At 40.4% G+C, this 27,691-nt stretch overlaps 1 protein-coding gene across 2 annotated transcripts; it reads left to right on the top strand.

The window, feature by feature from the left end:
• Nucleotides 1-1,494: 1,494 nt before the first annotated feature.
• ppp1r12c (protein phosphatase 1, regulatory subunit 12C) lies at nucleotides 1,495-27,691 on the top strand. Of its 2 annotated transcripts, none has more exons than XM_028602379.1 (20): nucleotides 1,495-1,906; nucleotides 4,036-4,210; nucleotides 4,734-4,864; nucleotides 5,255-5,373; nucleotides 10,435-10,594; nucleotides 11,526-11,670; nucleotides 11,788-11,862; nucleotides 11,947-12,011; nucleotides 12,722-12,834; nucleotides 12,937-12,998; nucleotides 17,151-17,281; nucleotides 17,494-17,581; nucleotides 18,729-18,846; nucleotides 19,710-19,825; nucleotides 21,526-21,578; nucleotides 22,746-22,785; nucleotides 23,003-23,107; nucleotides 23,414-23,464; nucleotides 23,838-23,888; nucleotides 26,412-27,691. In XM_028602379.1, exons 1-20 carry the CDS (start codon nucleotides 1,698-1,700, stop codon nucleotides 26,496-26,498), a joined length of 2,094 nt encoding a protein of 697 aa, XP_028458180.1. In that variant the 5' UTR covers nucleotides 1,495-1,697; the 3' UTR covers nucleotides 26,499-27,691. The 2 variants fall into 2 exon arrangements, with proteins under 2 accessions (XP_028458180.1, XP_028458172.1); XM_028602371.1 differs by having other exon boundaries at nucleotides 23,003-23,116.

The raw sequence follows: 27,691 nt of genomic DNA, 5'->3' as shown, positions 1-27,691 counted from the left end.
TATAATAGTAATAATCAATAATATAGTAATAATTAACAGTAATATATCAATATTAATAAAACTGCATATTACAGTACAATACCATCAAATTACAAAATACCATAAAAATACAGTAAAATACTGTTTTGTACTTTTACAGTATTGTTTATATATATACTGTAAATTGCATTACAGTAAAGTTACAGTAACTTGCTGGCAACTGTGCTGCCTGTAATTTACTGTAAATATACAAGGAAATCATTTAGAGTGTGTCCACTCAACCTGACAGTGTTAGGTTGAGTGGGACAGTGCATTTCAGGTTGAGTGGGACAGTTTTAGGGCTAATGCTAGCAAACACAGTGCAGCCATTTCATGAACAAGAAGATAACATTTTAGCCACCCAGCTACCACCTAACAAGCCAGGAACACTTCAACTTTGTCCAGGCCAAAGCAGACAAAAAGAAACCAAAAACAACCAAAGTGCGTCAGCCTGCTGGTGTCCGCCCCCAAAATGCCGCCGTTTCTCCCCTGCTAACAGTTCAGGGAAGTGACCCCTGTAGGCCTACTGGTTGCAAAGGGGGTCTATGGGGATGCAAGCGACCCAGAGGCCAATGAGGAATGGGTGGCTTGCTGCCACTGCCAACGGTGATAGCATGAGTCCTGCGGAGAGCACAACGGACTAATGGATGATGATGACTTCATCTGTCTTGGATGTGTTCACTGAAGTTGTTAAAAGGTGGTAAAAGGTTGTAGGCTTAATGAAAATCCCATTCATTGAATGTAGAGTGAAGTTTACAATGTTACAATTTTTGCTTTAGTTCCAGAAATGCATTTTTTAAAAATCCTTCCAAGTATTAATTTATTGAAGGTCTCCGTTGTTGTATTGTGCGCTTCATAATGTGCCACACATTTTCAATGCATGTATTCTGGTTTTATTTACGTTTTACACAACGTCCCATTGGAATTGGGGTTGTATTTCTCATGTTCATTTTAACCATAAAATAGTGTCCCACTTTCCCTAACAAAGTGTCCCACTCAACATGATTGCTTCCAGTTTGCTGAAGATGGTGTTTAAAGATTAATAGTTTGTTAATAAATACATAAATTGGGAAAATTTCACCATAGTGGCCTTCATTACAATCTATTTAAACAAAACATACAATTTTAAAACATTCTAACTGATTTAGGTTGTTTAAAATGCAATTTATCAAAAAGTGTCCCACTTTACCTGACTTCACCCTATGTTACAATTGTTCCATAGGCAAGTCTTATGCGGTGAAAAATTGTGGACAAAGGCTAGCTTCCAAGCTAGAAGGGCTTGGTGATGGAATTTTGATAAATGAATTGTCAATTTATTTGGAAGAAAATTACATTTCAAAATACAGTCTATGATCTACCAGAGAATGTCTAATAAGGGGAGAACTTCCAGTCTCGGGAAAATTCTGGGTTGGTACAATGGGGCTTAATAGGGAGTGAGATAGGGAGTGAACAGGCTCTCCATAGACAGGCTCTGGATCTACTCTCTACACGGAACAGCGGTGGTGACGTCAGACAGACGAGCCTGAGCAACTTTGCGCGCTCCCGACGCCAACGACCACGAACCGAGGCTTCCTACACCAGAGCAAGAACCAGGAAGTGAAAGTATACACATGGAGGGTGTGTCGTTCCCTGCCAGTGAATGTTTTATTTTTAAAAACACAGTCCTCCTCCGATAAAATATGGGGGACTCGGCGAAGACCAAGCGGCGGGAGCAGCTGAAGCGCTGGGCCGGCTCATGCACCGACAAAGCTCTGGCCGTGCCCAGGCGGAGGTGGCGGGGCGATGCCGAGAACGGAGCAAGGGAGCCGGGGGCCGAGCTCAGCGACCCGCCGAAACACCAGCCAGTGTGTGAAGGCAGAGATGAAATCAGACCCCTCCTCAAACGACGGTGAGGAAACGTCTCCTGCCAAACCGCTTTTACAAAAACGGCCCGGCTAACAGCCACCTAGCTTAGCTTAACATCTGAAGATAATGCTAAAGGAGGAATTTTGTGCGTGGGCTTGGACAAGGGGTGGACAAAATAGCATACCCTAAATGTCTTACAGTAACGTTACATTATACCGCATATAACCCCCTGCTGCTAAATAACATTTGCCGTTTATTTAAGGTCATAATGTTCTGTTTTTGTTGAAACTGTCAGTGGTCAATGGTCATTGCTGAGGCCACAGTTTCTAGTGTTGTGTTTGTGTTAGCTAACGTTAGCTAGCTAACAAGAGAAGTGTCATACAGTCAGTGTTGTTGAGGGTCTGCTTGTCTAGCACCGTGTTGCTAATTCACTTCTCACCTTTTCATATATCATGATTTTTGGTGCTGCCATAAGATATAATTTTACAGTACTTGTGTACAATACAAGTAGTGACTATCTCTTGTTAAGCTGACACATAGCTACCTCACTGATAAATTGGTGTTCAATTTAACGGCAACAATATATATGGGTAATGGTAAGGAAGATCAATATTTATGATAATATCAACCGCATTAGCAAAGAGTGGTCACAAGAAGACCCTCACCAACGCTGGCTGAAAGACACTTAGAGGGACATTTGTGTTACAACACAAAAAAATATGGCTTCAGAAATGACTATGTTGTAATCTTGTGTTATTTAATATTTTTCTTATTGTTAACCAATCCCACGAGAAGACCAAAACAACCAATGAATTGAACCTACAGCAAGTATTGCCTGTGTATTCAAAGCTGGTCTTGCATGTTTCCTTCCATAGATTTCCATCGTCGTCCAAAAATTATTAAAACACATCAGTGACCCACACTGTTGCACTGGGTAACCTATTCCTTCAGTAATATGAACACGGCCACTGTGGTTTATTTTGAGTCGATTCCACATACACTGTCCTGCTGCCTTAAATTATCACTAACGCACCAAATACACAGTTGACAATAGTCCCTAAGAAATATATAACTTACTCCTGTTTGAGTATTGATATTAGTCCTTTTTAATAAATTATATTTTTATTTATAAAGATTTAAGTCTTCTGTAAGAACAAATGGCTTTGGGGCTGAGATCCACAGATAGGGTAAGGATGCCTAAAAATATAAAGTGATGATAAATCTTGTTTTTTTTTTACATTTGTGGACCATAGAATATTGCCAGGCTTATCCTGTAACTAACCCCCTTTTCCCATGGGGCTACTGCAGCTGTGTTGTAAGTAGGACAGCACAATTAATCGCAGTTTTATCAAAATCGCAAAATGGACTAGTGCAATATCCAAATCTCTGGAGGGGAGCAATATTTATTAAAGGCAAAATATGTGTCCAACCATTCTGAATGAAGTATTGTGGTGCTGAAGAGACTCCCCAGCCTACAAACCATATCATACAGACTACAGAAAACCTCTTTGGCTACGTTCAGACTGCAGGCAAAAGTGGCCCAAATCCAACCCTGCAAAAGGCAAAAATAGCCAATTTGTCTCTCCTTCTGTTCATTCTTCTCCTCCTCGGCACCTGCTCATTAATGTTATGGCTGCCATTACACAAACATTTTTAAATAAAATCGAAAATACTTCCTCCATAACTTTTAGTATCATTGTTATTGTTCTTTTGCGCATGCGGGTCAGTTCGAAACTGCAAACAGTTCACACTGGAAAAAAAGGTTATGTGAACAGCCCAAAAAAAAAATCTGATCAGAGCAAAAAAATCCGAATTAGGCATTAACACTTGCGGTGTGAACATAGCTTTTGTTTGGTACAGATCCTTCCAAAAATCACATTATAATCATTTTTTTATGTGAATTTCTTTCAATGAAAATGAGAATAATGATACAAAAATGATCATTCCCTCCAATATCGTGAATCATATCGCAATCGCAATATCAGTCAAAGTAATCAAAATTAGATATTTTCCTCATATTGTGCAACCCTAGTTGTAAGTTGTGTCCTTTTTGTCCATTCCTTTTTTGGAACACACTTGTGCTGCACGACATGTTTCTCTCTTCAAATTGGCAAACCAGCTAAAACAGCTAACCAATGAGGTCATCTAGCGGTCTGTATCCCCTGTCTTTAGGAAAAGTGTGAGGTTTGACAGGGCTGCAGAGTTCCTGGCTGCCTGTGCCAGCGGGGACACGGAGGAGGCCCAGGTGATGCTGAAGGAGGCCAAAGAAACCAAAAGGAAGAATGGGGAGGATGTGGCAGAAATTATCAACTGTTCCAATGCCGATGGAATCACTGCTCTCCACCAGGTGAGGCAGTTACTCCTTTTGTTTAATTGAAATTATCAGTTGATGCTGAGATTAGAGATGTACCGATACCAGTATCGGTATCGGCTCCGATACTGCCTAAAACGCTGGTATCGGTATTGGGAGGTACTGGAGTTAATGCACCGATCCGATACCACGTAATAAAGCCTTAAAAAAATCTATGTTAAAATAGATTATTTATGTTCTTTTTCTGTTATAACTGACTGTCAAAGTGGACAATAAAAGAAAGTTCTGTGGCGTATATGGTTTGTGTTTGTTCATGTTTCACAAAGATAGAAATAATATCACATCCATACAGGGATAGTAGTATACAGCTGTTAAAACATAATAAAATATATGACACACTGGTATCGGATCGGTACTCTGTATCGGGCGATACACAAGTTCAGGTATCGGAATCGGTATCTGGAAGCAAAAAATGGTATCGGGCCATCTCTAGCTGAGATGAATGAGAAACATTTACAGTTGCATTATTTGACTTTTTTTTGTTCTCTTTTCTACACAGTCCTGCATTGATGGTAGCATGGACATAGTGTCCTTTCTTTTGGATCATGGTGCCAACGTGAATCAGGTTGACAATGAGGGATGGACACCGCTGCATGTTGCTGCCTCCTGCGGCCACCCCGACATTGCAGAGTGTGTAGTATATGTCTCTATAGTTAGCAGAACACAGTTTTCAGCTATGTGTAATACAGTACTCTTTGCCACTTTAAATAAGTCCGAAAGCAGTGTGGGTGCCAGAGTATTTGTGCAACAATACTAACATTGTTGTCCTGTTTGGCAGCACAAGTCAGCTAAAGCATGAGGGGGATGACACACAAATGCATGCAGCTCAAACGATTTAACAATCGTTACACCTTTTTTTCCGACAAATTCTTGTTCTGTGAATAATGCCTTTTGGTCTCGCTTTGTAGATAATGTGATAGGATTAGGTGTCTCTATTAAGAACTGGTTGTCCTTGTGTAGACTTTGTAAACATTTCTGCACTTAAATGCATTCTCACTCTGTCCATGTTTGTTTTGTCAGTTTTCTTTTGCAGCAAGGTGCGTCTCTTTCTGCTGTGAACTGTGATGGTGACGTTCCTCTGGATATTGCTCTGGATGAGACCACTGAGGCCCTCCTTCAGGATTACACTCGGAGACAGGGTGAGTGCTCTCCTTTGACAACTACACATCCCATTTTAAAAGGATGTTTTTTTTTCCATTCCTATCTATGTGTTTGTATTTCTTTCTAGAGCATGTCCTGTTAAATTTACAGCATAGGTTTTTGTATATGTTTGCCCAGCTCAATAGAAACAAGGATAAGGTATGGAAAAGTCCATTTCAAAATCCAACGTAAAACTTTGTTTAGATTAGAATTATAAAAGAGAGTCAGATAGTGTTGGGGGCAGGACATTAAGTCAGACTCAGTGGTGAGTGAAAACCGAAGCAGAAAGACAGACACAGAGCTGTAGCAGAGCCAAAGTAGAACACTTTTTAATTCATTAACTTTATTGGTTATCAGGCAAACAAAAACGCCAGTACAGATAAAGTGCAAACTGCCAAAAAACAGACAGATAATCTGTCTATCACTAATTTGGAATATCTTTGATGATGGCGGGCCTTGATGTGTATTTCACAGACTGGGGGACAGAGGATTTAAAGCAGGGTTATGTGCTTGAAACAAACCTGCACGATATTGGAAAAAACTTACCTTGAGTACTTATATTGCGATATGAAAAAAGATGACTAATAAAAAATCATTCTCGACTACTGGGGTGATTTTGTAGGGGAGTGCATCTACATAGAAAGTAAAAATGAAAAAGGAACTTTGCTAATGTGAACCATTCTTTGATGAACTTTAATGCTTTACAAACACCAAAGCAAGTAAGCGCTGTGACTACTCTTCTGAAGTGATTTTGGAGAAGGACAATTGGTAGTTAAATACACTGGTTGACTGACATGACACCATTGTAGCCTATTCATATAATACTATCAATCCAGGCTAAAGTGAATGATATTAATAATGCATGCATGGTTGTGTGCAATATGTTACAGAACAGAGCCCTTTGTTTATTGTTATGATTTCATCTTGCTTGTATGCTGCACAACTTACATTACAGCAGAGGTGTACAACTGAATGTGTACTCAGAGTTCAATGTTCCTACACTAGTTCAATTAGTATTAGTATAGTAGTATTATGTCTTTGAATTGTTTTTACTTGAATACTTACATTTTAAAGAAAATAAATAAGAACTGTTTTCATCCAACATTGTGCCCATTATTATCATCAGTGATTAAGTAACTTAGACTTTTAAAAACACATTTTTAAAGGATATCGTCTAATTATCGTTATCGTCAAAATCGGAAAAAATATCGATATTTTTTGTCCATATCGCCCAACCCTAGTGGTCGACTAGCGGGGCCTGCTTGTTTGTTAGATACATTGATCAACATAGATTGTGATTGCTGGTTTGCTGTGCATGCAGACCTGCATGTCATGCACTAGCAACAAACTGTGTATCCACGAAAACTTCTGTCAGTGTGAATTACGTTATATCAGATACAGACTGCTGTTGTAGATTAGTGTTATGTTTCCAGCGTTGTGGCTCCGAACTGTAACGTTAGTTGGGACTTTTTCTTTAGGCTAACTGTATTAGCTTTAGCCTGGCTGGTAGCAGCTTTCTGTGGTGAAAAATGGCCGGGAGATGTCGTGACAACGTTGCATTAATCAGGGGATTTAGTTTGTCGTTGCAGCAAACATAAAACACTGACTACCGTAGCTTCAATACCCATGGAAAAGTGTATCACTGTGTCAGCGGCACTGTACTTTTCTACACACGGAGAGCCTCACTTCCCATAACAAACCCCATCGGACTAACGTTCCGTCACATACACACGTTGCCCACATGGCTACCTGTTTTTAAAGGGGAAGGGTCGGCAGGTTACAATCATGTAAAAGGAGAACGGTGAAACATTTACTTTTCTATCAAGCAGCAAAAAAGTTTAAGCATCAACATCGCAACGTCCTGCGATGTGACTCTCGCGCATGCGCACATGGCGATGTAGACGATGTAACAAAATATCGTGCTGCCCTAATGACATGTCGTCCGAGCACGTTGGAAAGAAAAAGTATTTTATACCGGTTCCAAATGGCCACAATCGAGGACGGGGTGAAAGGCGGCCCACGTAGAGAGGGAGCTGACACAATATCTGTTTAATGCACCATTCTCACCATATCACGACACCCTCTTCTGGAAGGCATTCAAAGTGTTGCATTTGTTTGTGCATGAAGCAGACATGAAAATCACTCACCTTTCAGGGAAATTCGCCGTTTTGAAACCAAAATAGGTGACCTACGTGAATCGTGTAGATTCAATGAGAAAATGTTTAAGGGGGAGAGGTACTCGGGCCTGGTGCCCAATTTCTGGTGTATGACTATTTTAGAAAAATAAATAAATTAAAAAGTCCACATGGGATTTGTTTTGCTGCGCTGGATTATTATTAGATAGATATTAACCATACTGTCTATGGATTTAACCAATCATCGAACTTCCACCAACCAATGAAACGAGTTCTAGCCAATCAGATGCAAAGTGTCAGAGTGCGGTGCCGGTGTCGTGTGGTCTCTGTGGTAACGCGGCTAAAAAAAAAAATGGAGGCAAAGTTTATCAAACTTGGAGCATGTAGATACAGGCAGCTTTAGTTGAGAAAGTAGTTAAAATAAATGGCGCTGGGCATGAATGGAGGACAAGAAGAAAAGGGTGGAGACGGGAAGCCGTTTAGCACTTGGTGTCTCAAATTGAGGGAGCCGGGTGCTTGCTTCTGCAGCGCATGTTTTGGACGGCAGCAGCGGTAGGACAGGGCTTGCTAGTCATTAGATGCTAGTCACAAAGCTTCGGTCCGTGCTCTCTGTCATACGAGTACGTTACCGGCAACGACCGCTACATAGCGGAACATTATTTGTAAAAGCTATCTGAAGCCCAAACTGCCTTGACAAAGCTGTCTGTTTGGAGTCAGCATGGCAGGTATTTAAACATAACGGCCTTGTCCCAGAGTTTAGACGTCTAGCTATATGAAAAGATAAACAATGCCACGTTTTTTATTAAATGTAAATAAAGCAGCTAATATCAACATGGACAAAATCATGAATGTACTAATTTGCTTTTTTGATGATGACCTGGCCAAAGTAGTAACGTTTAGTTTTCACAATGATTCATTGTAGGATTATGATATTATTGCAATATGTAAATCCACATTGACTCTTTATTTAACATATGATTGGAAGAAGTAAAAATGTATCCAAAACGTTTGTCTTTAAAAATTATGACTTGTATTATTGTGTAATGTCAGAAGGACTTTAACTGTTTTGCCAGTCAAATTAACTGTAAGGAGTGCATATTGAAATATTACACTGTTGGTTGGCAAAAAAATAATCTCAAAATGCATCAGATTGATGCTTTAAAATATGGAGGGGGGAGCATGCCCCCGGACCCCCCTAGAGGGGTAATATCCTTCTCACCTTTTTCACCCCTGACCCGTTTTCATGCCTGATGAAGTGACAGGAGGGGTTATGTAAAAAATGGAGAAGGGAGAACGCTTAAGAGATAAGTTCAAACCCTGCATACTACTAATAGGAAGCATAATTAGTAGATAGGCACTGATATGGGATTTTAGGGGTTATCGTTATTGAACGCAAACACTTGATGTGTCTCTTAGGGCGCTGACACACCAGGCCGATTATCGGCCGTTGGACAGTCTAGCGAGGTCGATGACTCAAATCTGTTTGGTGTGTCCCGTGCCATCGTCCGTCTGGGGGGCTGTCGGCGTTCATTTTGGCCGACCTGACATGTTCGGTCGGCGGCAGGGCAGTCGGGACTCACCCGGAAATGACGAGTGGGATGAGGTGACTACAGTCTCTCAAAATCTGACAAAAATCTTTTAAACTGACCTTTGTTGAGCTGAAATGAAGACAGATTCAGCAACTGCATGGCCTATTTCTCGCTTAAAATGTTTTCAGAAACATGTTTCAGTGAACTATTTTAGTACAATATGAGATCGTATTCTGAACGGCCGCCATGACAGTCTGGCTTTGAATTTCCGTTTGTCCAATCAGCTGCTGGTTTTCATTTCTTGGGCAACATTATAGATTAGCGCCGCCTGCTGTTATAGAGATGTACTACGTCTCGTCTCCTCTCGTCTTTTTGGTCTGTTCTTTGGACCTCAGGGGACGCGACTGATCATATCGACAGTGTTTACTGTCAACGGTCGGACGTCGGCTATATGTGTCTACACCTTTAGGGCCTTTTCACACCTGAAAGTCTGGACCACGGTTCATGTTTTTGTTCCATTGTATACATTTGATCCGGTTAGTTTTGGTTCCACACTGCAGTTATGCGACCACACTAAAGAACTATACATGACAAGACTACGTCCTGTCATCATCACATACGTGAGCTGCGTCTCCTGATACTTGTAATTGTTTGGTTTGTAGATGGGCTTCCCCGTCCTCTCGTATCTTCTCTGGTGTCTTGAGTTTTTTTCTGAATGCTGCTCCCTGTGCTACCGCTGCTCTTTTTGTTTTGTTACGTTTTTGGAAAGCAAGACACGGGAACTTTACTTGGGTTTTGAGGGGCTGCGGCATTTATTCAGAGACAAACGGAAATATACACTGTACATTTACTACCACTTAACAAGTAAATTGCTGATATATCCTCTGCTCTGAAAGCCAGCAGCTGTCTGCTCTAAGCGCATTCACCGTTGCTCTCTCATGTAGGCTACACACTAAGCACTGAGATATTCCTTAAATGAGCTACGCTTCTCTTATAACATGACGATATCCTGCCAGAAGTTCCTGTATTTAGTCCGAACCATCCAAAAAGTGCTTTCACATAGGAAACAAAACAAATACAGACTACCCCTTTTGGTCGGACCACATTTCGGCTGTTTGGTCCGGACTGGGGTCCATAGGAGCTTTCAAAACTGTAATTTTGGTTCGGATCAAACTGAAAAGTCTGAAAGTCTGGACCAAACGAGGTAGATGTGGAAGCCCCCTTAGTGTTGAGAAATCTTGTTGTTGCTGATGATGCTGTTGTTGCTGTTGTACAGTGACTATGTACTGTCTTATAATTGTGTTTTTATACAACAGTGTTCATTTTCTTAACACAGATGTCATTCTCTGTTACTTGCACACAGAAAAAACATTTCTCATTTTCTGTTTGTGTCCAGGTGTGGACTTGGAGGCAGCCAAGCGGCTGGAGGAGGAACAGATCATGGCAGACGCCCGGACCTGGCTGACTGAGGGCCTACCCGCTGATGTACGACACCCCAGGACCGGGGCCACCCCACTGCATGTGGCCGCTGCCAAAGGCTACGTAGAGGCCCTCAAGTAAGCATCTCCTGGCGTTTTTCTAAATGGATGTATGTGACATTGAACTTAGAAATGTTATTTTCTCAATGGGCAGACATCAGTTCAAGATTAATTTATATGCTGATGATATCCTATTAACACTATCTGATCCACTTACCTCTGTACCCAAGATTTTAGAGACAACCAAATAATTTAGCCTATTTTCTGGATACAAAATAAATTGGAACAAAAGTGAAGCCATGCCGCAGATTCTTATCACGCAATCTGTTCATTAGGCTCTGGTTCTGTCCAGTTGTTGTGGCCTTCTGGGATGTAGTTAGAGATACATTTCTCAAAGATGTTAAACTTGAACTCATGTCCAGCTAAATGCATCAATTGTAAATTTGCATAAAACATGTTCACATTAGCATGCAACAAAATGATTAATTCTTATAAACTGAAAAGTTTGAAAGGACAATTATTTTAACTTAAATAAATGGCTAGAGGACTACCTGCCCCTTTATAAGTATGGAAGAAGCTACATCATCCCTGTCATATGTGGGTAGGGATGCCTTATGCGTCACAATAGGGTCATTCCTGGACTCACAACATCATGCCCTACTCTTTGTAATAGAAATAGGTCTTTGCTGAATTCATAATATTCAGTCCTGGTCTCATCGTATTTGTTTCTGCAAAGTAATGTCTGTTTAAAACAAAAAAAGTAAAGAAAAAAGTTTTATTTATGTTTATTGGCAAGCTTGTAACATCATGTGCATCAATGTGTTTCTATGGTCACACTTGTCATAACCTTCTGTTTTTCATACTGTTTTTCTTGTATGTCTCTCTGTCATGGAAAATCAATATTTAAAAAAAAAAAAAAAATATGTAATTTTCTTCTTGAGGGAGTCTGTTTTGTCATACAATGTCTGATGCTGCTATGCTGTTGTCACCTTGCTGTTGTGTTGTACAGGATATTGTGTCAGTGTGGGCTGGACGTGTCAGCCATGGACTTTGATGGCTGGACGCCTCTCCATGCTGCAGCACACTGGGGTCAGGGGGAGGCTTGTCGCGTTCTGGCTGAACAACTGTGCAATATGGAGGCCCGCAGCAATGCGGTAGGCCCAAAAAAATTATAAAAACCTTTTCTTTTAGGTAATTTATAGGGCGAACTTTATACTGCAAATCTGTAAATTCCATGTTTCATTTTTGTCATGTTGTTTCTTACTTTGTAGGGTCAGACACCATTTGATGTAGCTGATGAAAGCGTTGAGGAGCTCCTTGAGGAGTTGTCACAGAAACAAGCAAATGTAAGAAAGAGTTTGTCTTTACCTGGTATTTTATGCATTTACTTTATGTACTGAAAGATCACTGACAGCTGCTTCTCTCCCCAGTCCATATTGGACTGGCAAAACCAACAAGGCTCCACCGCTGCAAACGCACAAACCAAACGGCGGAGGTTAGTACCATCTGTACAATAAGGAAATTCAGAATTAAATATGTTCCCAATTTTAAAAAAATAAATAAATAAAAAAAGAATAGTTCCTTCCTGTGAACACCAAGGTAGGGCTGCACGATATATTGTTTATTTGTTGTCATTGCAATATCAACTAGTGCAATATACAAATCGCAAAAGGCTGCCATAGACACTACGAGATTTTTTTGTTTGTTGAAAGAAAATATCAGTAGAAAACTGCAAATTAAAATGTAACTCATTCTTTTTTTAGTGGTGCCTTTTATGTTCAATTCAATGTTCAACAAAGTATGTTAGAAATGCTTTCCCTTTATTTGTTTCAAATTCAACAATCAATTTGTTGTATTCTAGCAGAATACTGAAAGCAACAGGCAGAACTGAGTACACTTTAATATCTTAATTTATCGCAAGTTATATCGTTATCATGATATTCAACAAAGTTATCGCCTATGGCATATTTTCCTCATATCGTGCAACCCTACACCAAGGACAGGTAAACTAAAAACAAATGAATATCTCCCAGTAACTCCTCCATATATTGCCTAATATGTGATACTACTTACTTGCAGTGAGACACACTAAAGTAAACACTGCCATGTAATCAACGCAGGAGACCTGAAAAATGTCTCCTTGGGCAGTGCCAACCAATGAGGTCCCTCAGATGCCAACATCTGTCTCCATGTCATGTCTTCCAGGAGCTCGGTGTGCAGGATGAGCAGTAAAGACAAGATGAACGTGCAGGACCAGTCTAAAGAGAGGGGTGTTTCAGGAGGCCTGGAGCTAAGTGAGGAGAAAGAGAGCAGCCCTGGTAAGCCAGCTGCTGTGTTGACAGTTTGACCAGTGGTACTACATACTCTATAAATGCGCTTGATTGTGCTGATTCCAAAAGAAGCTTGTTCTCTTTTCACAGAAAGCTCCACCGTGTCCAGTCCAGAGAGTATGACCACATCCACAGTCAGCCCTGCTGACAAGGTAAAAAGCGTGAATTCTCAATAGCTGTGACCAAGACGTCCATGCATACATCCATCCATTGACACACACCATTTTGGACAGTTGGAATGAACACAAACAAACACATATAACTTGACCTCATTGCCAGATTTCAGCCTCCTAGGGCGAAAACTGTGACAGACCGGACAGATCAAGCTATAGAGCTGCTGGTCCAATGTGGCATACAATAGCTTTCTTTCTCAAGTCCTTTGTATCAGGTACATTGTAGAAAGGCTGGAAGGAAAAGACAGCATGTGATCAATCAGTGATGTTGCAAACAGTTTTATGCTCGCCTGAGGTGTTCACAGGAAGTAAACCTAACCCTAACTTAGGGCTCCCAACGATCACCAAAATAGTATAATCGAGAAAAAATTATTATTTTGCCATGTTCTGTTTTGCAAGAACACTTATTTGTCTTCTGTTCTGAATGACACGCGCATGCGCACATCCACACGCGCATGCGCACATCCGCACGCGCCCCTCCCGAAGCCAGTCAGGGAGGCAAGTCGTGTGCATATCATCCGCTGGAATTTAAAACCTCAGCGCGAGTAAAGATGGCAGCAGCGTTTGGTGAGCAAAAAAAAAGCAAAACCAACTCAGTTGTCTGGGAACGTTAGGTAACCCTGCGGTCCCTCTGCCTTTGCCCCCGCTGTAGTATACTGTCTATAGACGTTGTATTCCCCCGATACACTGTATTCACTTACTGTTTAAAACTTTTTCCAGCTTAGTGGGTGTGCATAGGCATACTGCTCAAAACAACATGAAAAAACATAGTAATGTTCCCTCAGCATTTATTTGTTAAACTGTATGTAAATGAGGAGGGACGTTAAATCACGTTTCACATAACGTTACTCTAAGGTACCGTCTATGTGCTGGATTTTTCCTAAGGTTAGCTAGAAAATAAGACCACTGACAGCGACATTATTGTTGATATTTTGGCACAATGTTTTGTAATGACAGTAGTAGTGGTCATAGTGAGTGAACATGTGATATGAGATGCACATTGTGTTATGTCTGTGGAACTGTTGATTATCTGTGTAACGTTATGTGTGATATCTGTAAAGCTGAACCAACTCACAGATTTTATTCTGATCCAAAGACTCTTTCTGTGAGATAAAGGACACTAACAGATTATACCCTGGACACTATCCATTATATACAAATGTTAATGAGTAATCGTGTTAAATAATCATGATTTCAATATTGACCAAAATAATCGTGATTATTATTTTTTCCATAATCGAGCAGCCCTAACCCTAATTTGTAAAATTAAAAAACCCCACATTTGCATGGCAGTTTGATGGAAACATAGCTGTTGATTGGGATTTTGCAAGTATTTTTTTCATTTTCATTCAATACTTTAACTACATCAAAAAAGAATGACCAACAGCAATATTATGAACATGGAAAATCTGAAGAAAAGCCAGAGTGTGGTTGTGTACCTGCAATTTCAAAACCAACAGGAGTGATACAGTAGATATTTACCATTGGGGAAGTACATGTAATTCAATACTTCAACTTACTGTGACTGCCTACACACCCAGCATTAAGCATTTCAACAGAGGTTTTAAACCCACTCCTGATAAAGACGTGTGTGGAAACTCCAGATGGGAAGGCCTTTGGTCTGGATGGTCAACTAAAAAGACAAATTTATTAGTATGCTGACATTAATTACGTTTCCCCACCGGGGCCATGAATCCAAATCTTAAAGGGCTTTTTTTCAACCTGGACCCCATTTTCCTGTGTTTTGGTGTGTAAGTGACTGATAGGAGCAACAATCTTTGAAATTGGTCCAGTATTAAAGGGGTGATAGAATGATTATATAGGGTATTTCACACTGTTCCTTAAGGTCTCCTAATGGGGTATGTAACATTGGTTGGGCTGAAAATGGCCTGGTTGATATTTTATTGGCTCTTATGCATCCCTGTGTACCCTATTTGTAACAAGAGCTTTTTTTTCAAATATGGTATTCTCATGAATATTTAGATGAGCTGCGCGCTGATTGGTTGAGCGAATCCCCATACACACACATTAGAGACGCGCGCTGATTGGTTGAGCGTATCCCCATACACACACATTAGAGACGCGGGCTGATTGGTTGAGCGAATCCCCATACACACACGTTAGAGACGCGACAGAATCTCATATTCCAGACACTGCAATGTTTCATTACCAAATTCACTTCTGAGAGATATTTTATGCGAGAAATCAACTATATAAAGCTCAAATATTGGCGGTTTTACGAAAATTGATGGCTAATTGCAAATTTGCTAAGAGTGTCGGACTTTAGGAGCTCCACACAGTCCGACGAGAAAGCGGCAGCCTGCTGGGCTCCATACCCAGGGCAAAGTCACCCTTTGTGGATACTGCACTACTGGGGCTCCGCGGTAGTGCCCCTCTCAGCAGCTAGCTAGCTAGCTAGCTATATGTCCCATTCAATACAATGGGAAAAGATCGCAGCTAGCTAGCTACACTAACTATAGCATATTTACGGTTTGAATTTCGTCACGGCACTTATGTTACAGGTTCCCCAAGGTCTGATAAAGCTAACAGTTGTGTCCGTATTCAATTTAAGGCATTTTTGTGAACGTCAGGGGTCTTGTTAGGAGGAGCAGCTAGCTAGCTATGTGTCCCATTCAATACAATGGGAAAAGATCGCAGCTAGCTAGCTGCACTTTCGGCATAACTATAGTATATTTACAGTTTGAATTTCATCACTGCACTTATATTACAGGTTCCCCAAGGTCTTACAAAGCTTAGCTAACACCAATTTAGATTTAATGCATTTTTGTGAATTTCAGAGGTCTCGTTAGGAGGAGACTAGCTAGCTGTCATTGATGGACTCCAGCTCACTGTGGGCTCTATCTATGAGACTCACGGACAAGAGGCGTTTATTTCCCCGATCGTTTGTTTAAATAACTCAACACGCATATCCATTATAAGATTAACTGGAACCTGTGGTAAGAGATTGCGGGCGTAACAAGCTCACTGACCGCGCTCTCACTCACACACACCGGCCATTTAGCAGGAAGAGGGGAGGGAGAGCAGCGAGCTGCAGGCCCTGGAGCTCTGTCAGGGCACCGGCGTTTGGTAGTCCAGTCACCCAGAAAGGGTGAATTTGCGCGGGTATTGAGCACTCAATCGAGCTCACAGCAGGCCGGGGTCTGTGACGGAGGACAGGCAGAGCGGCGATGTAGCAACCCAGGCAGCATCGGCCGCTGAACTCCGACACTCAGTCGGACACAATTTGCAATTAGCCATCAATTTTCATAAAACAGCCCATATTTGAGCTTTACATTATTGATTTTTCACATAAAAAAAGTTTCAGAAGTGAATTTTGTAATGGAATAGCAGAGATCTGTGCGACCTAGATTCAGAAGACTAGTTGACCTCAGGTCACTTGTGTAGCCTATGTAAATATTGGGGCGTGACAAATGAGGAGGAGTTGAGAAGTTGACGTCAACTTTTAGCTTTGTTGAGATTCGCCCGTTTTCAGAGGCAGTTTCAAATTGTGAGATTTGCAGAGGAAAGATGTGCCTTTGGGATTTTGAGGTTCTATGTATGTCCTATTTACCTACCAAGTCATTTTTCAACTATGACAAGGTAAAATCGGTTTTGCATTCTATCACCCCTTTAAGTGTGAACAATTTAAAAAGAAAATACTTTTAGTGTGTATAGAGCCAATATATTTTCACATTTTTCTGTTGACTTTGAATGAAGTGTATTTTACGTTGCTAAAATTACAATTCGTTTACATGGAGTCTGGTTGCTTTAGCGAAGGCAATTTCACAGATGTTTTAAAAAAAGGATCTTACTCTTTAACAGAAAGGTGGACCTCCTTAGAAATCCTTTCCATAATGTTGTCAGACACTTCCCTGTCAGTGGCAAAACAAACATTTTTGTGAATTGCCCTGTTAACTTTCATTGTAGCTTGTTTTCACTGACTGCCGACTGCAGTGATCTCGCTTAATACTGGACCAATGTCACTGATGGTTGTTCCCATCAGTCACTTAGACACAGAAACATAGGAAAATAGGGTAAAAAAAACAAACAGTAGTTACCCTTTCATTAGGGACAGTTGATTACAGTTAAGCTTCTGGCTTTTTTCCCCCCCTTGTGTCGTATGTTGTTCAGACACCAGAGGAGAAAATTGAGGAGGAGAAGGAGCAGGACAAGGCAAACCGCACTGCCAGAGTCCAACCAACTCCTCAGACGAGGGATGGCGCGGCTGAGAGCCCCAACACCCCCAATGCTGACAGGCGCAAGTAAGAAACAGCACAGTGGTTTGAACAGGAACACAAAACATTTCTGTGTTCTATACCAGTTCATTTTTACTTTATGGTCTACCCAAACAGTTCTGTGATTGAAACAGTTTTTTTTTCTCCTATATTTTCATATGGACGCATGGCACATAATAGTTGAAATGTATATTATACTGTGTATGTAATATATACTTTGCGGATGTTGGTGTGTTAAGGTTTCAAGCTCCAGTCAGAGACGAAGAGTCTGAGTCTCAGAGAAAAGCTCGCTCTCGGATGATGCGGCAGTCTCGCCGCTCCACACAGGTACTGCTTCTTATTTGTTTTAATATTGTGCTGAGAAAAACGCAGCTAATTTATTAATATTTCTTCAATATTACAAAATATTGTTTCTAGAGCAGCAACAGCAATGCTTACAAAAGCAAAGTCACTTTGTAAACTCAATTATATCTCTTATAGACAGTACTGTTACTAGTACTAGTACTGGCTCCCTCAGATTTCCTTCTATACAGTTGTGAATAAATGATATAGCCTATTTATACTCTGGCTTGGCTGAATATTTGATGGTTATGATTTACTGAGAGATGTGCATCTGGAAATGGTCAATGTAAATCCTTTGCTCTCCATAAACCTTGACTGAGAGACTGAATAATCGTCTTGTTTTAAAATGTGTGCCTTTGAGGAAAGCGTGAGTTTTATTTCCTGCGTGCTCTATGACCTCCTGTTCATTTGCTGCACGGTTGTCTTTTCTGAGCTGCACTTTATAAACACAGTTGCTCGTTTTCAAACGTAATAAATATCGTTAGTTAAATTTCACTTTAGTCAGGCAGAGTCACAGAACCCTGGAAGGGGCTGCAAGCGAGAAAAAACACACACACACACACACACACACACAGACACACACAGACAGCACTGGTAGCCAGGGAAGCTCAGTTGGTAGAGTAGGCACACATGTAGAGGTGTATGCCTTGATGCAGAAGGTCCAGAGTTCGAGTCCGACCTGTGACAATTTCCTGCATGTCTTTCCCCTCTCTCTTCCCCTTTCATGTCTAGCTGTCCTATCCATTAAAGGTGTAAATGCCCAAAAAAAATCTTTAAGAAAAAGAAAGAAAGCGATGCACTGCAAGCAAGCACATCAACTTAACATTACTGTTATTTGCTGACATCAAACTTGGAGAGGAGGGGACACAAATTTGGCTCTGGATACTTAAACATTTGAGGAAACCTGCCTGAACACAGTTTGGAATGAGTGAATCATTGATTGAGTAATGATGTGGCTAACCTGATTATTGCAGGATTTAAGTGTAGCATCATGCTGCACACCCACAAGTTTTTATAGATTGTTAAATATATATATAGAGATTTTTATAGATATAGATATAGAGAGAGAGATTATTTTCAGAGACTGTTGAGTTCTGAGTCCAACAACTTTGTTTTTGGTGTGTGCTGGCAGGGTGTGACTCTGACAGACCTGAAAGAAGCAGAGAAGAGTGTGGTCAAAGCTGCGGATCCGCTGCCTCGCAACATCCAGCCTGTCAGCCCCATTGTTACTGTCACGCCTGCTGAAAGGGGTGAGTGAGGATGAAATGCAAGACTACTAAATATAAACATGATGTATTTTTTGGGTGGAGTGCTCTTCTGGGTACTTTTGAAAGGAAATGAGGTTTCTCACATGGGTTTCAAGGGCTACTGCCGATGTGGATCATTAGGTGGGGTTTCTGCGGCAGGGTGGCTACCTCATACTCAGATTGTCGAAAGTTGCGTACATCTTCCTCTTTATCATGTTTTTGTCACCCCTTTCCCACCCGTGTTTTTTTTTTTTAAATTTATTTATATGGGGAAGTGAGCATTTCCTTGTCTTCTCTGTTGACAACATGTTTACATGAATCAGCCTGTTAGCTCAGTACACACATGAGGTCAGTTTTGAACGCTAACCTGTTGGAACATTATCTCCCAGCAGTCAAACACAGCACTTTGTTTCATTGTAACTGTGCTTGCTGCTCTCAAGCCTCGACTCGCAGAGATTGGAGTAGAAATGGAGTAGAAAGATAAGGTCAAAGATAAGAGACTACTACGCTACATTTTGGAAACTAATCTACCTGATGACTACATAGTTGCTTAGACCAGCAGTTCCCAAAGTGGGGTCCAGGGACCCCCAGAGGTCCTTTTTAACAGGGGGTCCGGGACCCATAGAGGTTCCTCAGAGGGCCACCAAATTATTGTTTTGAAAGTTTTATTAAAACTTAAAATGTCTTAACATGAACCCAACATATTATTAGCAAATATAAATATAATATTAGCACCACACTATTTCATTCAGAATGGTTTGACCTCCCCCACCCGATTAATTTTGAAGCCCTAGATGTGGTTCTTTTTTGACTCAACCAAAATGTCCTTTCAGGAGTGTTTTCTGTCCACCTCCATGTGTTTTCAGATACAGAACCGGTGAGCCAGGAGGAGACGGAGGGAGAGAAGCGTCTGGGAGTGAAGGAAAGGAGGAGAGGGAGAAGGGAAAGGCGCTCCACTGGCATCGTTCAGCCAGGCGGAGAGGTAAGAGAGAAACAACCTTACATCATTGCAAACATGGCAGAGAGCTCACCGCAAACCAGGTCCAAGACTTTTGTCAAACAGACCAAAGCAGAGGTTTGCTGTACAGCTAGCATCTGGTTTTAGCAAACACATTTATTTATCTCTGCAGCAATGTGTGAGTATTAAAGTCAGGGAAAGGACACCCAAACCACTTCCCCTTTTGTCATAACAAAACTGAATATTTGATGGGCACACTTCTGGGTCTTTTACAAAATGGGAACATTACTGACAGGAAGTCTTAATGATGGGTGTTTTTTAGTGAAATGTTTCTAACTGACATGCATCAAAATTGTAATACTGTATGATATCTTAAATATGGTGGCCAACAGGGGCAAACGCACTGCAACTTAATGAAACGCACGCAAATAGACAAAACGCAAGCAAATTAAGAAACTCTTCATAAATTTGACAATGCATGCACAGCATTTAGCAAACGCGCTGCAAATACACACAACACAACCAAATACACAAACACACTGCAAATACAGAAATGACGCAAAAAGAAAAGCACACAACCCAAAAAACAGAAACTATGCAAAAGAAAAGCACACAAACCCCGAAAATGAATGCAACAGAAAAACGCTGCTTCCAGATTACACAAGGGAAGTTCTCCAGACCTCTAGAGGGAGCAGCTAAGTGGAACAGCTTGATTTTTGACCCCACGGGGAGAGAGTGCCTTTTTATTACCACGCGTTTACAGACACGTCTGCTGATTGGGTATCACCTGTGATCTGAGCCAACAAACTAGAGGCTCACCCACCAAACGAGAGAAAACATACCTCAAACATGGACTTAATATTTACAGTCTATGATCTCAAAGCAGTTGCACACCGTTCTGAGATTGAACGTGCCCTGGCTCGCTCTCTCTCTCTCTCTCTCTCTCGCTCTATCTATCTATCTGTCTATCTTTCTCTCTCTCTCTCTCTCTCTCTCTCTCTCTCTCTCTCTCTCTCTCTCTCTCTCTCTGTGTCTGGGGTCGAAAATCAAGCTGTTCAACTAACTATTTGTTTTCGGGGATTGTTTGCTTTTCTTTTTGCATAGTTTCTTTATTTGCAGCACGTTTGTGTATTTCCTTGTGTTGTGTGTATTTGCAGTGCGTTTGCTAAATGCTGCGCATGTGTTGTCAAATTAATGAAGACGTTTTCTTAATTTTACTTGTGTTTTGTCTATTTGCGTCAGCCACCGTACTTAAACCCTACCCTCATGTAACTTTATTTTGAACTCAAATTTTCCAAAGATAACAAATATGAATTTAGTCAAATATGTATGCAAAATGGTGCTCAAGTCATGTATACTCTTTCTGTTTGATGAAATGGAACAGCCACATTTGGGCATCAGTGTGAACATCGTATACCTTTTATTAAAATGCCAGAAGATGTTGATATAGATTATATATGATACTGTCAGACAGTGTAAAATAAGATGATTTGAACAACATTAAAGTTACTGGGAAACAAAGGGGGGAAACCAAGTGTTGGATGGATAAATGAATAAAACCATATATGTCCGCCTTTAAATATCACATAGGGGAGTATCAGAGTCATGTGAAGTGATCTGCCCTGTTGTGCGTTTTATTTCAGTGAGACATGCAGGTAAAGTGCTGTTCTAACAGGAGTGCTGTGCAGCTGACCATGTGGAGCTTCTTTCTTTTTTATTTTCAGAATGAAGACGAGGATGCTTATTTGGACGAAACAAACAGTAACCCTACTTCCAGGTGAGTGTTTTGTATTTGGTTTCAGCCCCTAAAAAGATCTTTAGGGACGAATAAAAAAAGCGCTCCAGAGAGCAGTAAAACTATAAACTATATATATATATATATATATATATATATATATATATATATATATATATATATATATATATATATATATATATATATATATATATATACATACACACACTATACTATGCTATGCTATACTATACTATACTAAGGGGAAAATTGCTGGCTGCCCACTGCCCTCTCTGGTGGATATTGCCACTGCACACTATCTCAGCAGGTTAAATCATTAAAGACTCCACCCACCCTGGCCATCATCTCTTTGAACTGTTGCCCTCTGGGATGCGTTATAGGTCGGCCAAAACACGCACCTCCAGATTTCTTTCCATAAGCAATTTGCACATTGAATAGGAAAAAACAATAAGCACTTTCATCTACTCTGCTACACACCTGCACTTTACGTAATAACGTGCAAAGTAAATTATTTTACTATTTATTCTAGTTTTAATCCTTTTTACTACCTTCACTTACAAAGACAGTAAAGTCAATTCTGATTCTGATTGCTGGGAGCTCCCCGCGGAGCAGATCAGCAGCGGTCTGCAGAAATCTGAAACGTCAAGTTTTGTGTCATCCGGGCGGATCTCGGACCTCTACTGCCCCGCTCCTCTGTGCACTGGCCCCACAAAGGCAAACACCGTTCATCTAAACACGCTGCCCACACAAAGATGACACAGAGCTGGATTCAAATCCGCAAAGTATCCCTTTAACTTTTTTCCTTTGTGACATTTTTTTTTGTAATTTCACACAATTGAAAGACAAGCCAAGATAACTGTTTTTGGGACTTCTTTTGGTTCTACATTTCTTTCCCTTTGAAGAAAACAAAAAAAAAGTACAAAGCTGGATTTTGATCATGTTATGACTTGTGTCATTTATTTTTTAAGTTGTGGAGTTGAAGGTCAAATATGAGGGCCGCAGGGGAAGACTGTTCAAAAATGTTTGACTGGGTGTACTCTGAATTTGTATGTACCGTGAGGTAGTAACACAAATGTATAATTTTCAGGTCACAAAGGTAAATTCTTAATTTTCTAAATGTATAGCCCTGTATTTGTGTGGAGGATTCTCTGTCTGATGGGGCTTTAAAAGTCTTGTGTGTCTCTGCAGTAAGAGTCAACTGGGAGACTCGTCGGTTGACTACAGAACGGTACGTGTCTGACTCTCTTCTCACAGAAAAGCTCACACATTCCTGAAAAACACAGGGCTGAAAGTGAATTGAGGTGTGTGTGTGTGTGTGTGTGTGTGTGTGTGTGTGTGTGTGTGTGTGTGTGTGTGTGTGTGTGTGTGTGTGTGTGTGTGTGTGTGTGTGTGTGTGTGTGTGTGTGTGTGTGTGTGTGTGTGTGTGTGTGTGTGTGTGTGTGTAGCTGTACTTTAAGGTATTGCAGGAGAACCTGGCTCTGAATGACAAGCTGCAGGAGAAGGAGCTGCTTCTCAGCCAAAACAAAGTGGAGCTGGAGAGACTGCGGCAGGTTGGACAGGTTTACTGATACATCTGACCTTTTAAAAAAGTGTGTTATATTATATTATGAACAGAGGGATGCTATGTGTATGTTTGTCTGAGTCAGCCATAACAAGCAGAGTGTGTGAACTTGGACAGCAGCACAAATCACCATTTAATAGTTGTTTGTTTCACGTTTTTAAACCAGCATACCCCAAGGCATAAACCATCCACTCTGTATAAAGTCTCTTCTGTTTGGATAGATCAATCAGAAACTTTTTTATGAGGTTATATTCTTAAAAATCAAATGTATGAATACTGCTTCTCTCCATGGCAGAGTCAAGACAGCAGCACAGACAGACCGGCCCTGCTGGAACTGGAAAGATTTGTAAGTCTGCGTTTTTTCTTTTTTAACCGCATCCGTCCTTTTTAGTAACAAACCTCCCATACTGTTTAAATACATACTAATATATAGCACATTGTTTTTGTATAGCACCTTTCATTACATGTAAACCCAAGGTGCTTTACATTAAAAAACAGCAGACATTAAAACAAAGAAGGAATAGAAATAGGAATACAGTAAAGCATTAACATAACAAGGCAATCTACAAATACAAAAATACGTTAAATGACTGCATTGAAACAGCTCTACAAGTTCAGCAGAGCATGAAGCATGACGTGTCAAACAATAGAAGAATTTGCTCACTCAAGTCACACCATGTGAAATGTCAGTCAGTTTGTGATGTTGAAACTGTTCACAGGAGAAGTTGGCCCTTCAGAGGAAAGCAGTGGAACTGGAGGATGAGCTGAAGGTACAGATGTTCACTTCAAAACTGATTCATCAGATTCTTTATTCAGGACACAAAAAAATAGTCCATAGCACAATACAAAACATAGCAAAAGACAGACAAATACAAGACAAAACACATACAATAAGAAATGACTACAACTGTAATACACAAAAAGAGTGTTCAAAATATTTAGCATATAGACTAAAACGCCAATGGTTCCACAATCTCAAAGTGAACCTAACCGCACTTATTGCAGGTTTCACTAGTGTTGCAGTGATGCTGTTGAATGATTCAGTTAGTCTGTACATGAGATTCTGGAGTACAGCGGGACAGGTGGATACATCAACACTCCATTGTTGATTATGACCTAATCTACTGAATTAACTTGAGTTTAATCATTTGACGCTCCATTCCCAAATGATTATAGTGAGTAACAGTTGCACAAGCAATGCTGCTTTCAGATAGAAACCTCAGAGGAAATGTTTCGAGAAACTGAGTTCATTGTGTTTATTGTATTATTATAGCCAACAACATCAGGAGGTCCGTTAACAGGGCATTCATATTTTTTGCTCAGCAATGAATCGTCCTTAGTGCCCAGTCACTCACTTGCAGCACTGTCCTCCCATCTTTTAACGAGTTGGGAAATTAAGTGGAAAATAAATATTTTGCTCTAAAGCAAATTATAAGACAAACTGGTAGGGCTTTAGATTAGTCGACTAATCTAACAATTGGACAATTAATCTAACGTTTATTTTTCTGTTGCTCGATTAATAAAAACCATAATGTATCAAATAAATACCCCAAAAAATCTTAATATACTTTATTAAACAGTTTTGCACAGCAAAAAATCTTTTGCTTTACACAAAATTAAATAAATACAATTATTTTACTGTTATACAAAATGAAAGGCCAGCCTGTTTACTCTTTTACAGTACAAACATAACTCTCTCATAACTCTAAAAAATTAATAAGTTGTAGTGCAAAAAAATACTGTGCAGTGCAGATAGACATTCCTGAGAGTGTTTAACACAATGTAAAATTCCTGTTTTCAGTTTTACAGTCCCAACATAAATCTCTCCTGTACAAAGCTACTGCAATCTGCTTGCTACCGTTAGCTAGATCTAGCAGCTGTGCACTTTGGTGGTGCAAAGCTAACCAACGCATCTTAGCTCTCCGTGCAGTTTGTTCATGCTAAGTTAGTAGCCAACGTTCATGTTAGCTAACGTTAGCTACTATAGATAGCTGTGTTCTGCAGCCGTAAGCTAGCTACGATTCAAGCCAACATTAGATGATAACTAACGTTAGCTAAACACAGCTGTTTAGGCGCCAGTAGCTAGCTAACGTTAACGTTAGCTACTAACCTAGCACCAGCCTAGCACGAACAAACTGCACGGAGAGCTAAGATAGTTAGCTAGCACCACCGAAGTGCGCAGAGCTCAAGCAACACAACACACTACGCAAACATGAAATTAATTTAGCCAACGTTATTACGTTATTGTCTCCTTCACGAGTGACAATGGTGTGCCTCCGTTTCAGATGCTCCCACATTGCTGGTGTGGTATGCCAACTCCATTTGGCAAAGAGTGCAAATAACGACACCTTTTACATTTGGGACTAAATTTGAAGTATTCCCATACCTTCGATGATTTAGGGCGAGCTGTTTTTTAGGACTTTTTATTTTATTGGGGCGTTTTGCAGGGCTTTGTTGGGAATTCTTTGAGGAGGTTGCTGTTTTGTTCTCCATTCTGCAATGTTTTGGTCTCCTACGTTATGTACTGTCTATGGTGGCGAGCTGTGCCTTGACGTCGACGAAATTTTGACATTGACGCATCGCTACAGGCCTACAAACTGGGGGCTAAAGTTGGCTGCAGTTTACAGTTTTAAGATGGACTCAAACATCTGTTGTCTGGAGCAAAATCACATGTACTCAAACCTCATTGTGTACGTTTACGGTTGGATATTCCGAATAAGGCCTTTTTCTGAATATAGCATTTTCAGATTAAGACATGTGGGATAATCAGGTATTATTCAGGCTTTAGAGGCATTCTTTGGACATGTATACATCGCATTCAGAATATGTTTCTCAATCGGGGTTTTTACAGCAGTTTACGCCCAGTTTGCGGCCTCTTGCCTGTTTACGGTTTATGGTCCTCTCTATGCATGGCTATGGTTGCTGTACACAAACCAACCAGCCAACAGTTTGCAAGGCTGCAGACCTGATAAGAAGAAACACAGCTACTTTTAAACATTATCAAAGACTTGCATATCAACAGGTTTTTGGATTTGCACACACATCGCTACGCCAACCATTTCAAGAAGCTGGTTGAAGGAATGAAAGAGGGACGCTGTGTTCGCATGGTCCAACAAGTCCACCACCGCTGTTAAACTTAGAAAAAATCGTATTTTGCACGGCTGCATGTAAAGGGGAATATTAGTGGAATATATATTTAATGGTAAAAGAGCAGAAGCACAAGAGGACACTGATACTGTTCCATTTGAAGTAGTGTTAAAACCAATGTTTCATGATATTTTTTTTTTCTGTAGGTTCTGGTGGACCTCAGAGCAGACAACCAGCGGCTCAAGGATGAGAACGCCGCCCTCATTCGAGTCATCAGCAAACTCTCTAGATGAACCTTAAAAAAAAAAAAAAAAAAAAAAAAAAAAAAAAAAAAACCTACATGGAGATAAAAAAAGTATTACAGATTCTTCTTTTGCCCAACTCAGAAGACACAAACTGGGAAAGGGAGATTGCAGCATCAAAACACCTGCGCAGCACATTCAACAGTAACTGGAACAATGTATAGTTTTCAGGGTTCTTTGCCTGTGTTTGGGCCTTTTATGTTTTGGCAGATCTACTGTATAACAAGCTGAACTGCACCTCCTGTGGACGGACGGGACATCCCTGTTCACATCCACTTTTTATATATAGTCTTTATTGTTGTATTTTTTTTAATGGGACTATTTTAATGTGCTTTGCTCCTCTGATACATTTTTATATAAATCTGTATTAAGAGACTTAAAGCCATGCACAGTGCGAGCTCACGGTAATGTTTAAGATAGCTTTCTTGACCTCCTGAAGGGGCGGGTCTGGTTTAAAGGGTGGATACTAGAAAAAGACAAAAAAATAACAAAAAAAGACTTGCCGTTAATGTGCCAAAAGCCAGCCCCAGTTTTGCATGTCCTTTTGGGGGAAAAACTCCCAAGTGGTCAGTGTTGTTTCTCAGGATGAGTCTTGGGTCAATGCTTTCTGTTTTGGCTGACTGCTGTAAAGGTGGACCAAATTTGCATGCTCATTTCTCCCTGCTCCTCTGAATGTATATTTAATATGTATATTTATGTACAGGGGGCCATCTGTCCTGACAGTGATGTAAAGGTGTAGTCGTGGTCTCTTGTTGTATAAAGGGCTGAGAGTTTTGGGTGCTAATCATGGAAGTCAGGTGCAGCTCACTTTCAGAGAGATTTTTACAGAAAAATGTTTGTTACAAACTTCAGATCTTTCAAGAGCTTTAGGAGAACGCATGCTCTGTCCTTTAGTACTGTGAGTCAGTAGTAATTTAAATTAACCATTTCGACTGGACGCTTCTGAAAGCAACGACCCTCTAAGCTAAGTATTCACCCTGTAACAGACAACTGTTAGTATTGAACAGACCAGGCCAGATGGGTCAACGTTTGAATGTTTACTCCAATTTTAAAGAAAAAACTTGCATGTCAAATTGTATTTTGATGCTGTGCCTTTCGATATACATTTCTAAGTAATATTTCTATTTTGCTTTGGCAGACATACACTGTTAAGTATAAAATACAGTATGGGCATAAATTATTAA

This window comes from Perca flavescens, chromosome 2, assembly GCF_004354835.1.
Source record: "Perca flavescens isolate YP-PL-M2 chromosome 2, PFLA_1.0, whole genome shotgun sequence".
NCBI classification, from domain to species: Eukaryota; Metazoa; Chordata; class Actinopteri; order Perciformes; family Percidae; genus Perca; species Perca flavescens.
The sequence above is the reverse complement of the archived record's forward strand: the minus strand, read 5'-3'. Positions and strand labels throughout refer to the sequence as shown.

What these genes read in the sequence shown, in the direction of transcription:
- ppp1r12c (XM_028602371.1), top strand. Translation starts at nt 1,698, where the DNA reads ATGGGGGACTCGGCGAAGACCAAGCGGCGGGAGCAGCTGAAGCGCTGG. An exon ending in GAATCACTGCTCTCCACCAG is followed by an intron (nt 4,211 to 4,733) that starts GTGAGGCAGTTA and finishes TTTTCTACACAG; the next exon opens with TCCTGCATTGATGGTAGCAT. An exon ending in TGCTGGAACTGGAAAGATTT is followed by an intron (nt 23,465 to 23,837) that starts GTAAGTCTGCGT and finishes AACTGTTCACAG; the next exon opens with GAGAAGTTGGCCCTTCAGAG.